General features: G+C 44.0%; 1 protein-coding gene across 1 annotated transcript in view; it reads right to left on the minus strand.

Moving 5' to 3' along the window:
• Nucleotides 1-20005, minus strand: part of LOC106577485 (suppressor of hairless protein homolog) — a 96591-nt gene that overhangs the window by 5698 nt on the left and 70888 nt on the right. The window contains exons 3-10 of the mRNA XM_014155513.3: nucleotides 11751-11846; nucleotides 7958-8123; nucleotides 7441-7615; nucleotides 5605-5742; nucleotides 5301-5413; nucleotides 4916-5056; nucleotides 4162-4317; nucleotides 3838-3941 (exon numbers count right to left, since the gene is read on the minus strand). Coding sequence (XP_014010988.1) covers nucleotides 3838-3941; nucleotides 4162-4317; nucleotides 4916-5056; nucleotides 5301-5413; nucleotides 5605-5742; nucleotides 7441-7615; nucleotides 7958-8123; nucleotides 11751-11846 — 1089 coding nt within the window. The remainder of the gene's footprint in view (nucleotides 1-3837; nucleotides 3942-4161; nucleotides 4318-4915; nucleotides 5057-5300; nucleotides 5414-5604; nucleotides 5743-7440; nucleotides 7616-7957; nucleotides 8124-11750; nucleotides 11847-20005) is intronic.

The raw sequence follows: 20005 nt of genomic DNA on the forward strand, positions 1-20005 counted from the left end.
AATCAAATTGTATTGGTCACATGGTTAGCAGATGTTAATGCAAGAGTAGCGAAATGCTTGTGCTTCTGGTTCCGACAGTGCAGTAATATCTAACAAGTGATCTAACAATTCCCCAACAACTACCTAATACACACAAATCTAAAAATGGGTGAATGAGATTATGTACATATAAATATATGGATGAGCGATTGCATAGTGGCATAGGCAAGGTGCAATAGATGGTATAAAATACAGTATATACATATGATATGAGTAATGTCAGATATGTAAATTGCCCACCCAATCTACCTACCTCATCCCCATACTGTTTTTATTTTATTTACTTTTCTGCTCTTTTGCACACCAGTATTTCTATTTGCACATCATCATATGCTCATTTATCACTCCAGTGTTAACCTGCTAAATTGTAATTATTCGCTCCTATGGCCTATTTATTGCCTACCTCCTCATGCGATTTGCACACACTGTTTATAGACTTTTTTTTCTCTACTGTGTCATTGACTTGTTTATTGTGTTATTGGCTTGTTAATTGTTTACTCCGTGTGTAACTCTGTGTTGTTGTCTGTGTCACACTGCTTTGCTTTATCTTGGCCAGGTCGCATTTGTAAATGAGAACTTGTTCTCAACTAGCCTACCTGGTTAGATAAAAGGTGAAAAAAATATAGAATAATAATAATAAAGATACGTAAACATTATTAAAATGGCATTATATAAAGTGGCATTGTTTAGTGACTGGTGATCCATTTGTTAAAGTGGCCAGTGATTGGGTCTCCATGTAGGCAGCAGCCTCTCTGAGTTAGTGATTGCTGTTGAGCAGTCTGATGGCCTTGAGATAGAAGCTGTTCTTCAGACTCTCGGTCCCAGCTTTGATGCACCTGTACTGACCTCGCCTTCTGGTTGATAGCGGGGTGAACAGGCAGTGGCTCGGATGGTTGTTGTCTTTGATGATCTTTTTTGCCTTCCTGTGACATTGGGTGCTATAGGTGTCATGGAAGACAGGTAGTTTGGCCCCGGTGATGCGTTGTCCAGACCGTACCACCCTCTGGAGAGCCTTGCGGTTAAGGGCGGAGCAATTGCCGTACCAGGCAGGTGATACAGCCTAACAGGATGCTCTCGATTGTGGATCTGTAAAAGTTAGTCAGGGTTTTGGGTGACAAGCCAAATTTCTTCAGCCTCCTGAGGTTTAAGAGGTGCTGTTGCGCATTCTTCACCACAATGTCTGTGTGGGTGGACCATTTCAGTTTGTCGTTGATGTGTACGCCGAGGAACTTAAATTAAAAAATTTCCTCCACTGCTGTCCCTTCGATGTGGATAGAGAGGTGCGATAGTCCACGATCATCTCCTTTGTTTTGTTGACGTTGAGTGAGAGGTTGTTTTCCTGACACCACACTCCCGAGTGCCCTCACCTCCTCCCTGTAGGCTGTCTCGTCGTTGTTGGTAATCAAGCCAACTACTGTTGTGTCGTCTGCAAACTTGATGATTGATTTGGAGGCGTGCATGGCCACGCAGTCATGGGTGAACAGGGAGTACAGGAGGGGGCTGAGCACACACCCTTGTGGGGCCCCAGTGTTGAGGGTCAGCGAGGTGGAGATGTTGTTTCCTACCTTCGTGGTGAAGGTGGTGAGGGCGGCCCGTCAGAAAGTCCAGAACCAAATTGCACAGGGCGGGGTTGAGGCCCAGGGCCTCCAGTTTGATGATGAGCTTGGAGAGCACTATGGTGTTGAATGCTGAGCTGCACTCAATGAACAGCATTCTTACATAGGTATTCCTCTTGTCCAGATGGGTTACTGCAGTGTGCAGTGTGATGGCGATTGCATCGTCTGTGGACCTGTTAGGGAGGTATGCAAACTGAAGTGGGTCTAGGGTAACAGGTAAGGTGGAGGTGATATGATCCTTGACTAGTCTCTCAAAGCACCATGATGACAGAAGTGAGTGCTACGGGGCGATAGTCATTCAGTTCAGTTATCTTTGCCTTCTTGGGTAGAGGAACAATGGTGGCCATCTTGAAGCATGTGGGGACAGCAGGTTGGGATAGGGAGTGATTGAATATGTCCGTAAACACATCAGCCAGCTGGTCTGTGCATGCTCTGAGGACGCGGCTAGGGATGTCGTCTGGGCCAGCAGCCTTGAGAGGGTTAACACATTTAAATGTTTTACTCACGTCGGCCACAGAGAAGGAGAGGGCACAGTTCTTGTTAGCAGGTCACGACAGTGGCACTGTATTATCCTCAAAGGGTGCAAAGAAGGTGTTTAGCTTATCTGGAAGCAAGACGTCAGTGTACATGACGTGGCTGGTTTTCCTTTTGTAGTCTGATTTCCTGTAGACCCTGCCACATATGTCTCGTGTTTGAGCCGTTGAATTGCAACTCCATTTTGAACCTGTACTGGCATTTTGCTTGTTTGATTACCTTACGGAGGGATTAACTACACTGTTCATATTCCGCCACCTCCCCAGACACCTTTCCATGGTAAAATGCTGCGGTTTGCGCTTTCAGTTTTGCACGAATGCCTCCACACAACCACGGTTCCTGGTTAGGGTAGGTTTTAATAGTCACAGTCGGTACATCTCCAATACATTTCCTTATAAATTCACTCACCAAGTCAGCGTATAGGTCGATGTTATTCTCTTTGGCTGCCCAGAAAATATCCCAGTCCGCGTGATCAAAAAGATCTTGAAGCGTGGATTCCGATTGGTCAGACCAGCGTTGAATGGTTCTAGTCACTGGTACATCCTGTTTGAGTTTCTACCTATAAGACGGTAGGTGCAAGATGGTGTCGTGGTTGGATTTGCCGAAGGGAGGGCGGGGGAGGGCTTTGTATGCATCGCGGAAGTTAGAGTAGCAGTGATCGAGTGTATTACCCCCACGCGTAGTGCAATCAATATGCTGATAGAATTTAGGTAGCCTTGTTCTCAAATTTGCTTTGTTAAGATCCCCAGCTAATATAAATGCAGCCTCAGGATATATGGTTTCCAGTTTACATTGAGTCCAGTGAAGTTCTTTGAGGACTATCTTGGTGTCTGCTTGAGGGGGAATGTACACCGCTGTGAAGTTAACTGACGAGAATTCTCTTGGAAGGTAATATGGCCGGCATTCGATTGTGAGGAATTCTAGGTCGGGTGAGCAGAAGGACTTGAGTTCCTGTATATTGTTATGATTACACCATGAGTCGTTAATCATGAAGCATACCCCCCCCGCCCTTCCTCTTCCCAGAGAGGTGTTTGTCTCTGTCGGCGCAATGCATGGAGAAGCCCGGTGGCTGAACCGATTCCGACAACATATCCCGAGAGATGTCTCTCTGGAAGGCAACCCTTGCTTGAATTTCGTCTACATTGTTGTCAAGAGACTGGCGAGTAGTATACATTGGCGAGTAGTATACTCGGGAGCGGTGGGTGATGTGCATGTCTACGGAGCCTGACCAGGAGGCCGCTCCGTCTACCCCTTCTGCGGCGCCATTGTTTTGGGTCGGCTTCTGGGATTAGATCCATTGTCCTGGGTGGTGATCCAAACAGAGGATCCGCTTCGGGAAAGTCGTATTCCTGGTCGTAATGTTGGTAAGTTGACGTCGCTCTTATATCCAATAGTTCTTCCTGGCTGTATGTAATAAGACTTAAGATTTCCTGGGGTAACAATGTAATAAATAATACATTAAAAGGCATCTCTGTCGGTGCCATCTTTAGCATCTTCAGTTGGACTTAATTTTAATCCACAAGTGTTTCTGAAATCCCTGGAAAAGAATTGGCTGGAAAAGCTGGACTTTTGGAGAAAGTTACCGGAATTTTGAAACCCTAGTATTGAGAGAGCGCAAACTGAAAGGAGCAGGGAGGTGTGTCGGTACCTGTACATGGTCTCTGCCTCGACGTCTCCAAACCAGACCCTCAGGTTTGGAGTGAAGTTCTGTCCCGTCAGCTCCAGCATGGCCACATCCCCACCACCGTTTAGCTTCACAAACACACAAATACAACAAGTCTAAATGTTTATGTCTTGTTGGCGGAGGAAAAGATGGAGATGGAATGGCGTAAAGGGTCTAAAGGACGTGTGTGTACAAATATTTTTGGAGCACTGCGAGAGGAACAAATAGTTGTTTATGATAGGAATGGAGTGCGTGTGTGCATCCGTGTGTTCGTCTGTCTGTCTATATGTGTGTGTGTCCCTTTCTAACCTGTAAACTCTCGACCACAGGCACGGGGGTGACAGGCGAGTGGACGGGGCCCATGCCCTCGTAGAAGGTGTACTCAGCCTTGTCCGTGCTGATGATTGTCCAGGACGCTCCGTCGTTGATCATCTCTTTGTTTGGTTCCTTTGGGCATGGAGTGGCCTGGGGGGAGGCAGACACACACACATACACGTCAAATGGAGCCAGTAGCGGTTGCTCGTCAGATGTAGATATAGATAGGTAAATGAATATAGATGTGGTTATGACCGTCGCTGTATCCTGGTTAAGTTGTTGTTTCTATGGTGATCTCTGATGTAGAGTTAGATTGAGAGAGAACACCTAAGCGAGGGACCTATTACGTGTCACCTTAACATTATATTAACTCAGTTAGAGGATAAGGATCACTCCAAATCGGTCATCTCCCTGAGATGGAATCACAAGGCAATAAAAATCTCTTAGAAAAACAAAGGCTGTGACCTATTCGAGCAAAGGGGACCAGCACAGAGCACCGACAAGCTTTGTCCTCCATTTTAAGGTGGGATCTGATTAACAATGTTCAATTTGAAGATTGCAAATCGGTCATTATCGTAGAAATTAACTAAATGGTCACTATCCAGGAAGACGTTTCCTAAAAAGGTCATTCTGATTGGTAACAGCAAGTGGTGTGGTCAAATTATGGCAAATGGTAGTGTGTAGTTTGAGTAGAAGGTTGCGACTAAATTGAGTTGGAAGTTGCATTGGGAGGAAGTGTCTCACTCACTTGAAACTGGATGATCCTCTCTTGGGAAAGGCACAGGTACATGCGCTCTGTGTCCTTCAGGTAGAAGGCACACTTGTGGAGCTGGGAGACGGGGTCGTCTGCATCCAGCAGGGCCGTCTGCTTGTCCACTTTACGGATGATCTGACCCACACAGAGAGGATGGTGTTTAGTTGTCAGAGCAGCAGCGTACAAATCACGTCAAGACATTAACTGGCAACTTTAATTAATGTGTGTGTGTGTGTGTGTGTGTCAGTAATAACGACAGAGAGATCATTTGACATGCATAAAGACAAAATATATCAAATACAACAACAAAAAATAGTTATGTGAGAAGAATTGAAAGAGGTGAGGGGTGAGAAACAAAAGTAAAAGTGGTGGGTAGTACCAGTCGTGGCAGGGCCATCCCGGTGACAGAGCAGACCAGTTTGACCGTCTGTCCGTAGTGGATATAGCCATCTCTCACAGTGAACTCCTCTCCTTCGGACTCCTCGTCATCCACTGGGAAACACAACACATGAGATACGGTCACACAACAATTAATTCAGGCTACAGTAAATGTATGTGTGGTTAGTGTGTATATGAGAAAGCGTATAGGATTGATTAAGAATTGAGTGTGTGTGCGAGAAATGTGAGTATACATGTACGAGCGTGTGTTGGTGCGCATGCTTGCGTGTGTGTATGAGACTCACACAGGTGGATGTAGAAGGCACCCCATTGCTGGGAGCTGGCATGAAAGTTTCCCCCCTCCACATGTAGGTAGCGCGTGCTGACCGTCTGGGACCGCAACCGGTTGAACAGGGCCACCTTGGTCCCCGATGCAATACACACTGCAGTAGGAGAGACACACAGAGAGAGAGATAAAGAGACCACACTAAAACATATCAACCCCCAAAACATGTCCCCATCACCGCAAGATGAGATTACCGGGCGATAAGTAGTGTGATTAGAGGGTAGAGAACGGAACGCAAAACAAACACTACAGGTATTTGACAATATTGAACATTGGGTCATTTTCATGCCTCGGTTGTCATCCGTTTTTTTGTTGTTGATGTAGCGCCCTCTGAAGAGCAATAACGGCATTGTGAAGGGTAGAGATCAGCATTGGTTAGAGTACTTCAAAAGATGCCTCCTTCCTTCCTCCCTTCCTTCCTTCCTTCCTTGACGTAATCACTAATGTACAATGATAAGATAGGTGAAATTGAGGGTTCCAATATACATCTTTCACTAACAGAGTCATGTTCGATTAATGGTAACCTCAATGAGGGGAGGAGGGAAGGATGCCTTTTCAAAGCATTTGAGCAGGGCCTTACGAGTGATATTGACATGTAGATTGTGTTTGTAAAGCAGACCTGCGTATTTGATTATTTGTTATTTAAATACGTATTACCGGCATATGAGTATTTTTAAATTATGTTGTTTCTCGAATTTTATTTGAAAGTATTTTCTAATAATTTCCTATATATAGCCTATTATTTGAAACTACACTGAACAGAAATATAAACGCAACATGTAAAGTGTTGGTCCCATGTTTCATGAGATAAAATAAAATAAATCCCAGAAATGTTTCACACTCTGAAGAAGATTATTTCTCTCAAATTTTGTGCACAAATTTGTTTATGTCCCTGTTCGTGAGCATTTCTCCTTTGCAAAGATAATCCATCCATCTGACAGGTATGGCATATCAATTAGCTGATTAAACAGCATGATCATTACACAACACAATCCCACAGATGTCTCAAGTTTTGAGGGAGCGTGCAATTGGCAAGCTAACTCCAGAGCTGATGCCAGAGAATTTAAATGTTAATTTCTCCACCATAAACTGCCTCCAACGTTGTTTTAGAGAATTTGGCAGTACGTCCAACCGGCCTCACAACCGCAGACCACATGTAACCATGCCAGCCCAGGACCTCCACATCCGGCTTCTTCACCTTTGGGATCATCTGAGTGGTGGTGGGGGGGTGCTGAGGAGTATTTATATCTGTAATAAAGCACTTTTGTGGGGAGAAAATAATTCAGATTGGCCTGGCCTGCCTCCCCAGTGGGTGGGCCTTGCTGCCAAGTATGTGGACCTATGCCCTCCCAGGCCCACCCATGGCTGTACCCCTGCCCAGTCATGTGAAATCCATAGATTAGGGCCTAATTTATTTATTTCAGTGGACTAAATTCCTTACATGAACTATAACTCAGTAAAATCTTTGAAATTGTTGCGTTTATATTTTTGTTCAGTATATTTACAAATACTTATTTCTAAACGCACTATTTCAAATTCCAAACAGACCTGGGTTCAAATGCATGGGAGTATTTCAATATGTGTATTTGATAATACACTTGTCTGTGTATTTGATTATTTTCAAATAAATGCCAATACTTTCCAAGCGTATTTCCAAATACGTTCCAATATACATGTTTCCAAAGAAACGTCTTTGAAAGTCATTTAAATACTCTAAATAGTATTTGAACCCAGGTCTGGTTCATAAAGTGTAGTGTGTGTGTGCGCGTCCGCCTGTGTGTTGTGTGTGACTCACGATCTGCGTTCTTCAGGGACTGCTTCTTTTTGGAGGGCTTGGAGATTACTTTGATTCTCTTGCTGAGGAAGACGCCGATGTCTGTGCTGTTGCCGTAAAACATCTTGACGGACAGCATGAAGTGCTTTCTCTTGTCGGAGTCTGATATGTACAAGGTTTTGGCTGTGCAATAGTTCTGAGGTGGAGGGATGGAGAGGGAGTAGAAAGATGGGCTTATTTAGGAATGGCAGGTACCGGTTAGTATTTGCTTTGGTGTGTGTGTGTGTGTGTGTGTGTGTGATTAAGCAACGGTTGTCAGATAGTGTGAGGCACTGTTTTGAGCGTGTGTCTATATGAGTGTGTGTGTGACAGAGATATTATTTGTCATTATTATGAAATAATTATAGACAGAAGGTGAGAAACAAAGAGTAATAGTGTAGTGTGTGTGAGCATGTGAACAAGAGAGTGAGGGGGTGAAGGTTGAGAGGAAGAAAGTGAGAGAGTAAAAGTGAAGGAAAGAAGTGTGTGTGTACCCTACCTTTCCCTCTAGATTGAGTTGCTGCATCTCTTGGTCAGAGTTTCCTATCCCTATGAAGGCACAGGGCTGAGACTCCTGTTCCGAGCAGCCGTCCCTCTCCATTTGCTCCTTCTTTTTCTTCCAGCCAGAGCCCATCAGGTACACACACGGGGGAGGACAGAAGAACCTGCACGCACACACACACAATGCCATCAGTATAACTGAACTACACACCAAATTATTAATATGATGACTTTACGCAGACATAACGGAAAATAACAGCCTAGACATTTGTTCATGTTTCACTTTCTGCCACTAGATGGCGCTGTGGTATCAAAATACAGTGGCAGTCATTGCAATGGGAATGAAGTGTCAGTCGATTTCTTTGTGTGACAGACAACTTGGCAAAACATCTACTTAAATCCTGTAAAACTTTGTTTAATTTAAGGGGGGGATGAAATGTTATTACAATAACCCATTTGGCGAGCTGTAATCTGACAAGAACTTGCATTTTAGCCAGTACCTCAGCCTATCAGCGAGACAGGTCAGGAGAACAATGGAGATGCCAAAAACAACACATTTACTAGTTTGCTATTGAATTGAATTCCTTTTGGGTAACAGACATATACAACAAAATGTACAATGTGGACCCAGTGGATATCACTTGAAAGTAGGGCTAGGGGGCAGTATTTGCACGGCTGGATACATTTTTTTTACCCGATTTAATCTGGTTACTAATCCTACCCAGTAACTAGAATATGCATATACTTATTATATATGGATAGAAAACACTCTAAAGTTTCTAAAACTGTTTGAATGGTGTCTGTGAGTATAACAGAACTCATTTGGCAGGCAAAACCCTGAGACATTTTCTGACAGGAAGTGGATACCTGATGTGTTGTATTACCTTTAAACCTATCCCATTGAAAAACACAGGGGCTGAGGAATATTTTGGCACTTCCTATTGCTTCCACTAGATGTCACCAGCCTTTACAAAGTGTTTTGAGTCTTCTGGAGGGAGATCTGACCGAACAAGAGCCATGGAACGATGATGGCCCATTAGACACCTGGCGCGCGAGTTCATGTTGGGTACCCTCGTTCCAATACGTTATAAAAGAGTATGCATTCGTCCACCTTGAATATTATTCATGTTCTGGTTAAAAAAAGCCCTAATGATTTATGCTATACAACGTTTGACATGTTTGAACGAACGTAAATATATTTTTTCCCCTCGTTCATGACGAGAAGTCCGGCTGGCTTAGATCATGTGCTAACAAGACGGAGATTTTTGGACATAAATGATGAGCTTTTTTGAACAAAACTACATTCGTTATGGACCTGTGATACCTGGAAGTGACATCTGATGAAGAGAATCAAAGGTAATGGATTATTTACATAGTATTTTCGATTTTAGATCTCCCCAACATGACGTCTAGTCTGTATCGCAACGCGTATTTTTCTGGGCGCAGTGCTCAGATTATTGCAAAGTGTGATTTCCCAGTAAGGTTATTTTTAAATCTGGCAAGTTGATTGCGTTCAAGAGATGTAAATCTATAATTCTTTAAATGACAATATAATATTTTACCAATGTTTTCAAATTTTAATTATTTAATTTGTGGTGTTGACTTGACTGCCGGTTATTGGAGGGAAACGATTTCCTCAACATCAATGCCATAGTAAAACGCTGTTTTTGGATATAAATATGAACTTGATAGAACTAAAAATGCATGCATTGTCTAACATAATGTCCTAGGAGTGTCATCTGATGGAGATTGTAAAAGGTTAGTGCATCATTTTAGCTGGTTTTATGGTTTTGGTGACCCTGTCTTTGAATTGACAAAACATTACACACAACTCTTGTAAATGTACTGTCCTAACATACTCTAAATTTATGCTTTCGCCGTAAAACCTTTTTGAAATCGTAAAACGTGGTTAGATTAAGGAGATGTTTATCTTTCAAAGGGTGTAAAATAGTTGTATGTTTGAAAAATTGGAATTTTGACATTTATTTGGATTCAAATTTGCCGCTCTTGAAATGCACCTGCTGTTGATGGAGTGCACCACGGGTGGGACGCTAGCATAGAGGTTAATTACAACGCTTGTTTTCAAAGTGGTCCTCGATGGCATCTTATAAGTCATGTCACTTTAGAAAGAAATTATAATAAATTCACCTAATTTTTTTAAGAAATCCCCCACACCTAGTTTAGATGACTCTTCAACCAAACCAAAGTGCTTTATTTGTTGTAGCTGGTGAGGAAAAGAGGAAAGTCGGTCAGCCTATGTTGCTCTCGATATGACTTTGTCAAATGAGACTGTGTGTCTAGTCTGATGAGGTGAGTGACACATAACACGAGTCTGTGTGAGAGTGATGTCTACTTTCACCTCCTACAATAGAGAAGAGATAAAGAGATGGAGCTTTCTGAGGAAAACCCCTGTGAATACAAAAGAGCACGCAAATACACACACGCAACTCCTTCATGCTCAGAGCTCCTTTGTGTATCAACACACACAGACTGTAAACACACACACACACACACACACACACACACACACACACACACACACACACACACACACACACAGCTATGCCATGTATTGGACAGGTGTTCCTTACACAGAGGGACACACACACCCAGAGAGCTGACCCAAACATACGTTGGTCTGTTTAGAATCAAACCCTAACTCACAAGTGTGTGTGTGACTATATGATTGTGTACCAGTGATTATCTATGCAACACCAGCATACACTTCTCATGTTGGAAGTTGGACCTGTTCCAGTGAGCGAACCATAGGGACTAAACACAGACTAAACAGATACATTACAGTAGAGTTAAACTGTAGAGAGACTAAGTAAATGACTCCAATAGTTAATGAATAAGTGGTAGACGAGGGGAATGGGGCCTGTATAAAATGTTCTGTATATTAGGCTTTGTGACTGATTATGAAAACTAGAATGACTGGATATCTAATGTATCCCTGGGTGCATTGCTACAACGGGTCAGACCACAAAATGTGCCTCTCTCACATCTTGACCCCGGGGCCCCAGTCAGTGTAACTTTAACCAGAGAGAAGCACGGAGAGCGGAGGAATTCCTCTATTTAACACACACACACACACACACACACACACCTGCTCCTCCTCTCTCGTGCTCCAAACCTCGGAGGTGCCACAGTGTTGGCTGAGAGCTCCTGATTTACTAAGAGATAGTCCTGTTGTAATGGCAGCCAGGGCTCTAACCCTTTCAGTCTGTCTAACTCCCTATATTTATTTACTTCACCCAGGATGACCATATTAAGTACAGCTGAATTACTCTCTACACACACACACCACCATTCTAACCCAACCTACAACGACTAGGCAAAATCTTACCCACTTCTCCCAATTCATTACCCTTTACTTACCTCAGTGTGCTCCGCAACCCTTTAACCCTACGTGTCTGGGGGCATGAATGTGCCCTACCTGCCTAACCTTACCATCTACACTTTAACCTCCTATTCCCTACACCCCTAACCCCTGTGTCTCTATGGCCTTCACCTGAATGTGCCCTGCAGAGAACTTAACTGCTCACTTCCCCGTCTGACCCACGGTGGGAAATGGAAAGCCGGAGAGGCCAAAACACCAACGTCACACACAGACACATTGGAATGTGGCTTTGCTTTTTTCTCTACTGCCTTTTAGTCCATACTATTAACCCACAAACTAAATTGAAACCGGGAACTCTTCAACATGCCTTTCTAGGTATGGAATGTGTGAGGTATGTGGGAAATCGGGAGAGTATGGAAAGCGGTGTGTTGGCTAAGTGGTGGTCGGTTACCTTTTTTCATTGCCATAAGATTTCTGTGCAACTTTCGCATGCAGGATCAGGACAGTTTGGTCTCCTCGCTCCTTCAGGTAATTCCGCATCGCTTCCCTGAGAGGAGAAGCGAGAGAAAGAGAGGGGAGGAGAGAGAAAGAGAGGGATGGAAAGAAAGGAGAGAGAAAGAGGTTTGTTCTTCATCCATTCACATTAAAAGTTATAGATGACAGAAGCGACAAAGATGAAATAGATGAGACTAAAAAACTGGAACATGTGAAAACTTGGGGTCACTAAAACTAACACCTGAAACATAGAGAGGTAGGAACATGAGATGAGGAGGAAAATCATACAAGTTCCACTTTGATTAGCCAATTCTCTGGTGTGCTGAAGAATATGTTGCTTACACACACACACACACACACACACACACACGTTTGGGCAAAAAGCTATGTTCTCTCCAGCTGGGCTGAGTTGGGGGCGGGAGGGGGGAGGCACAGAGGGATAGTGCTTAATGAGGGGGAAGGAGAGGAGGAGAGAGAGAGAGAGAGGAGAGGGGAAAAGAAAAAACACCAAAGCCCTGAGCTCACCACCAAAGAATCCACATCTTGTGTCAAAATGTTGCAAGGTCCGTGCTCCAATTACTTTTGTCAACTAAGCAAAAACATTCTCATGCCGGCCCCCCACACACACAAAAAAAAGAAAAAGTTCAATATTTTTGGAATGTTAAGTCCTTACATTAACCCCGCAATCGCAATAATCCCACCCCCTGTGTGTGAGAGCTTGCTCAACATAGCGGCAAAATTTTGTGACAAGAGTGGGTGTGTGTGTATTAGCTGAGAAGCACACAGCTAAAAGAACGACCCCATTTGCACAGATGTCAGTGACACCTGACATGCCCGGGTGCTCCGTGGGCCCAGGGACACAGAGAGGGACACACACACAAACACACCGCTGAAGACTCTTACCCAGAGCAATTTACAGTTAGTGCATTCATCTAAAGATAGCTAGGTGGGTCAACCACATATCACAGTAAGTACATTCTTCCCCAATAAAGTCAGTGCTAGTAAGGAGGGAAGAAAGTCCATAGCGAGTATTAAATTGCCCTGCCCCTTAATCCTGGTTGATGTGTCAACAATCATCTGCAAGTTATGAGCAGTCAGCAGTCCACACACCAAGTAGGCTACTGGGAAAACAGGCAGCACTTAAAGTAGACGGCCCTCGCTAACAAAAAGACAGTACCAGACAACAACAGATTAGGTCAAAAAATATACTTATCACTACTGGAGATATCAGGAGTCCTCTAGCTACAGAATGAAGCCTTTGTTATGGAAAGCAAAGGGCCCCATTGAGACACGAGAGAGGGAGGGAGCGAAGGAGGGAGGGAGGGATGGAGAGGAATGGAGGGAGGGATGGATGGAGAGAGGGAAGGAGGGGGTGGAACCACAGGTTACTGCACTTCACGAACCTGTAGTGGAAAGGGCTAGGCCAGAGAGAGGGATAGAAAGGAGAGAAAGAGGTTCAGAGAGAGAACATAGTCCAAACCAAAGCCAAGTCTAAATCCAGCAGTATTTGATTCAAATGATTTTCCTTTCTTTTAATGAGTTCAAAATAGATACTACTCATCAGCGCCTATAATCATCTGATGCTATGGTGATCCCCTTCACTGATATTTCTAGACTGGGCATTGGGCGTGCCCTCACACACATACACACACTTCCTGACCCCTGGCCCACCCTGGAGCCCACAGCCCTGACTGATTACAGAGGAACACGCTCACTCAGTGCCCCACATGATGATGTCATGCTTACAGTAGGGATGTAACGATTCACTGATACGCACCGGTCCCTGTTTAGGATGCAAATGCGTCGGTCCGTGGGACCCCAAACCAATCCAAATGTAGCATGCATGATCGGTTATTAAAATCGATTAAAACATTACAAATCGGCGGTTCACTCAAATGTTTTGCACATATTACTTTCAATCTACCTTCCGAAAATACTTAAACATTTTGTGACAACTGATGCGTCCTCTCCTTCAGTGTCGAACTAAGCATGTAACTGTGTTTCACTGATCAACAAGTCATTTTGCATGCTTAACAACCATAGGCAATATCAGCAGCCTAGTCAAACAGTGCACTGTGCATTGCTTCGCATGCTGACCACTGAGATGTAGGCCGTGTTCAGCTTAAGCATTAAAATGTTTGTAAAATGGCTGGCAAATATTAGATTTTATTTGTTTATTACCGGAATAAAGTAGCCTAAGCAACTGCCTGAGACAGGACTCATCTGGCTATACCTACCTGCTGATCAGGCCTTAGGCTACATTAGATTTAATTTTGATTGTTCAGGTTCACAATCAGCACACAATTAGTGTATATGGTCATTTTAAGACATACAGGGAAAAGTTGATAATTTCATAATGAGGACAACAATCACTTTTTCTACCCACACTGCACTTCGTAGCAGAGGAAATAAAACTTCCAAACGGTCTAAATTAGGGATGCACCGATACATTTTTGGCTGATACCGATATCCGGTATTTTCCTTGCGAAAAAACCCGATACCGATATTAAACATTTTAGCGGCCTTTTAAGCATTCTAGTAAAGTTAAATAGTTGAAACACACACACACACACACCAAAAAGTTATTTTGTTGGCATATATGTATGTCCCCATTACCAGTAAAACAGTAAAGTAAAATCAAAACCTATTTCTTTCACTTACTGTGCTGTTTCGTTGTTCATTTGTTCAGTCATTTCATTCTCAACCAGGATTTCATCAAACATGTCAAGCAGTGAAGTTTTAGCTATTTGTCCGTGGCCTCTCATCCTCGGTGCGCACTGTCACTGTGTCCGTTTCCATCTTGTCCAGCTGTTTCAAACATTTCACGTAAACCCTGTTTCTTGTCTGCATCAAAGTAGCGGTCCTTGTACCTAGCATCGAGCATGGTGGCGACACAGTAAAGAGGCTCAGAGAGAATGCCACCGAATCGCTTGTTCACAGCCTCTAGCAGAGTACTTCTGCAAGTTTTAACCCTACGGTCTGTGTCGGCAGTTTTGTTGAGCAGGTGTTTCAATGCCATGACACAAGGTATCACTTCTGCTGCAGACGCAGTTGATGAGCGTATCTCTCAAGTCAGTTGTTCGAATGGAGCTTGGACTGTGTTCATGTGACATTGCTGGTCCAAATGTCAGTTGTGAAACTAATAGCAGTGATGCCCATAGCAAGTAGCTCATGGAGGTGCGTTTCAACAATACTGTGTAACTCCGGTAGGGCAACATTGAAAAATAGCACCTACTGGTGTGCACCGGGGCTTGAGGTACTCGACCAGTCGGCGAAAGCCAACATCATCCACGACAGAGAACAGTTGATTGTCAAAGGCAATGAATTCCATTATCTTGCCGTTAATGGATTTCGCCTTTGAGTTGTCTCGCTGAAATGTTCTTACTCTTTCAAATGACTGCTCGACTTGAACTTGTTGGAAGTGAGAGCTTAGTTTTTCTCTGCTTTTATTCTAAGTAGTCGCTGAATGTTTGGGGGTGATGCAGTTTCAAATTAGTAAATAGGTTTGTGGTATTAAAAGATTTCACTTTCTCCCCACCTCAGGAAATAATAGCAGCACAAATGTTTCATATGGCCTTTTTGTTATCTTCCTTTGAAACTTCAAAATAGACCCACACAGCAGACATTGTGGGCTAGGTTAGGAATTCTGTGTTGCATGTGTAGCGCAGTATTTTTCGTGGCATCATTATGTCATCTACCTACGTTATATAGGTATGCACATCAGCTTTGACATCAGTTTTGCACATCGCCGTTAAATTAGACATCGGGCCGATTCCGATATGCTTACAGATATATCGTGCATCCCTAGTCTAAACCATTTGATTTTGAGATGGGGATAGAATCCAAAGTGGTGCTATATATTCACTGGCTATGTCATAGCAATTTTTTAAAGATAAATATTGATCATTACTAGCTCAAACACATTGAATCTGCTAAAAGTACAAATAAATTAGTGGGTGATTTCAAATCAAACGTGGGGGGGGACAAAAAGCAAACATTGCCCCTCTTATCTGATAGTGGGGTGGTAGATACCAGTTTCCCTTATGGCTTAGGACAGATGCCTACATACACCACCCACTCAAGTCAGCTCAGACAAATCCAGCTCAGAGAGGGCCAGCTCATGAGCATACTTAAATGTAGAGGTCAGTTTCGCACTTCTCCACCTAATGGTTCCAGTTTGGATATGTGGAGGGTAGGCTGATCCTGGATCTGTGCCTAAGCGACCAATTCTAGGAGAATAGAGGTATAAAGATTTGAGCAGCCATATCGGTGAAGCCAGTTTTGGTGTTTGTTTTGTTCGTTGGTCGGATGTGTTAGTACCTAGTACCTGGACTTGCCGGGGCAAGGAGGAAATGAATGTTCCAGATTTTACCTTAAAGATTTGACTTTTGAGGAAGTGTGTGGGTTAAATTGGACTTTTCAGGAGGTGTGTGGGTCATGGAGTATGTTGTTGCCACCTCACCAATATGGCTGCTGCCCTGTGGAACGAAAGACAGACAGACAGACAGACAGACAGACAGACAGACAGACAGACAGACAGACAGACAGACAGACAGACAGACAGACAGACAGACAGACAGACAGACAGACAGACAGACAGACAGACAGACAGACAGACAGACAGACAGACAGACAGACAGACAGACAGACAGACAGACAGACAGACAGACAGACAGACAGACAGACAGACAGACAGACAGACAGACAGACAGACAGACAGACAGACAGACAGACAGACAGACAGACAGACAGACAGACAGACAGACAGACAGACAGACAGACAGACAGACAGACAGACAGACAGACAGACAGACAGACAGACAGACAGACAGACAGACAGACAGACAGACAGACAGACAGACAGACAGACAGACAGACAGACAGACAGACAGACAGACAGACAGACAGACAGACAGACAGACAGACAGACAGACAGACAGACAGACAGACAGACAGACAGACAGACAGACAGACAGACAGACAGACAGACAGACAGACAGACAGACAGGGAAGAAAAAGGGAAGAAAAAGGGAAGAAAAAGGGAAGAAAAAGGGAAAGATAGAGAGATTGCTGCAGCATGTATGCTGACAGTAAACCACTAACACATCCCTGCATCCAAACGTTAAAACACAGGCTTTTTTCTAACAGACAGAGAGAGAGAGAGAGAGAAAGAGAAAGAGAGAAAGTTAAAGCAAGAAAAACCCCTGGGTTATTCCAAAAACAGATCTTCACAGAGAGATCCTTATTCATTTCGAAGTCTCTTTGCTTGGGAGTAGCATTGGTCAAAAACCAATATACTGTTTGAATGCATTTCAATCCTGGTTACAAATGGCTGGTCCTATAGATAGAAAGCTGTCCCATGTTTAAAAATGTTCTTGGTTCAGAAGTGGTCCAAGTTCGCAGTAGCCATCCTGGATGAGGAGTGATGGTTGAGATGTGGTTGCCGTCGTAGAGCGTTCAGTACTCTGTGTGTGGGGTAGGCCATGAGGGGGGCACCATTCAGCTCTCACACTTCTGAAGGGGGCCAGACGGCACAGAGCCAAGTTCACCCAGCGTTCACACACAATGTTCTCCCTCTCTCACACACACACCCACACACTTTCAGTATATTTCCCTGCTCCCCTTTATTGGAGAACTGTTGAGTAGTTAATTACCCATCAGCCTCTCTGTCTGTCTGGGCCATGTTTCCTGAGAAGAGCAGCTAACAGTTGTAAGGAGAAATGAGAGTATCCTGAATACAGAGTGGCCACACTGGCCAGGGTACAGCTCCCACTAAACTTCCTATACACACTCACAAGGTCACACACACAAACACGCTATAAAAAAAAAACTGATGGACACACACAGAGGAAGAACGAGAGGGGTGGGGGGACTACATGACCTGAGTCATCTGATTTGAGAGAGGAAGTGACAGATATGTGCTTTTCACCACCACCGTCCCCCCAGTGAGACACACAGTACACACAGGCTACTCTATAAAACAAACGCAAAAACACACACGCGACGAGAGATGACCAAGACACGCAGCACAACAACACACAAACAAAAGAGACATGCAACAAGACGTGAGGGCACGCAACAACACTAGATAGCACGTCAAAAGGAGAACTGAATAGGAAAATATTGGACCGCAAAACTAGACACGCAATGAAAACAAGGCATGGTGTTTAAACAATCCAACAGTAAAAGACTCGTCAAGCAACAGTGAGGAGCTATATGACAGCAAAAGCAACAAGCAATAGGGATATTACTTTGTGTACCACTGATGAAGAGAGAGGGAGCTATACAGATAAAACAAAGGGCAAAGTGGGGGTCAGTAATGGTGTGTGTGTGTGTTACATTAAGCCGGGCTACAGCTGCAGCAGGGCAAAGCAGAGCAGACAGGCATCTGTCCAGTACATCTGTCACAGCGTCTCACCCAGACCCCCTGTGGACCTGCAGCTAGGGGAGGGAGGCACACACACAGCTCAATTTAGAGTATTAGACCCCCATTAGTGTGCACCCCTTTGGATCACAAAGGGGACATTACGCGCGTTCTCAACCCAGGAGCTTGGGTTAAATTAAAACATCAACAGTCTCACTTCAGTCTACATATCCTCTCCTATTGATTTTAAGACACTATGTGCTGAGAATAGGCTGTTAAAGAATTTTAATTTCCCCCCTGATGTGAACTTCATTTGTGATGATGTCAGGCACATTCGAGTCCATTAAAATCACAACAATAAATAAATGTTTTGAAATCCCCCGAGCAGACTAGGTGAAAAATCTGTTGATATACCCTTGATCAAGGCACTAAACCCTAATTGCCCCTGGATAAGAATGTGTGCTAAATGACTAAAATGCCAAATATAATAAATGATCCCTACATTCATATAGCCTACTTGTAAGTCTAAGATGGATTCATATCATACAGCATATATCACAGCTTCTGATTTTCAGAATGAGCCTAACTGTCTGAGACATTTCCCCAAAACATAAGAGACCGGGTCTCTTCTCCAAAGCAACTAAACCAGGCAGCTTTTCCAGCTGTGTACTGCCTTGTATTTTCCATCTGAACAGCTGGACAGCCTGGCTGACAGTGGGGCCCTAAAGGACCCAAAACGTAGCTGTCCTTAGCAGCTCATGGAGGACCCGGGCTTTTAGCTGTCCCCATCACCGCCAAACTAAAATCAACAGGGCCACACTCTGGGGTAACCGCAACAAAGCCTCGGCCACACACACACAGTCACCACACACACTCACACACGCTCTGAAATAACCAGTGTCTTTCTGCGTGTTCCCGGTCGTCAGTAACGAGTGTTTCGTGCATGTCATTTTTATCTGGGCACTCATAAGGCCTGGACAAATGGAGAGGCCAATGAAATCCAGGGGACTGGCAGCACATGAATGGAGAGGGAAAGAGATCAAAAAGGTAGAGGCCGGGGCCCTCTCCAATATGACGCTTGTGTGTTCCAGTGAATGCGCAACCACTCATTTCCCCCTTGGAGCGGCACGCGTAAACACACACGCATAAAAAAAACACTCACGTGCTCTTCAGGGAGCTCTGAAGGCTCAGCAATAGAGACAGTCAGGAATGGGAAGGTGCACACACACACACACACACACACACACACACACACACACACACACACACACACACACACCTCCCTAAAACCATGGGCTGGAGAGGGCGGTCATGGTCAGGTAATCCTCCACTCTCTCTGCAGGCTGGCTGACCAACAGAGCAAAAGGACCATTGGACTAAACCCCTGCTGTGACCGCAGTATCCTGTCCTCAACCCTATTTTATTTTCATACACACTAACTAGCCTGACCGCTACAGACGTCCAAGAGAGGGATGGAAAACAGCTCACTTTAACAACATCCCATCCCTAATCATAACCATGCATGACAAGCCCTGTTGAACTGTGAGCAGTCTATGCAGTCAATAAAACAATTACACTGAAATGTGTCTGATATCTTCTTTTAAACATGAAATCTTTGATTTCATTCAAGACTTGTTACTTTTATCTCAGTGCAGAAATGATAAGCTTAGATGGTTCTCATTACTATTATGATAGTTAGTATCATAGGGGCAATTCCACAGCAACGGCATTAAGCTGAGACTCATATTTTTTACTTTAAAATGTATGCCAAACAAATACCATTTGTTTTTCAAAGTTTAACAAATCAACTCTATGCAAAAGGACGACTTTGAAAATTTCACAAAAAC

This window comes from Salmo salar, chromosome 18 (genome assembly GCF_965601325.2).
Source record: "Salmo salar chromosome 18, fSalSal1, whole genome shotgun sequence".
Lineage (NCBI taxonomy): Eukaryota > Metazoa > Chordata > Actinopteri > Salmoniformes > Salmonidae > Salmo > Salmo salar.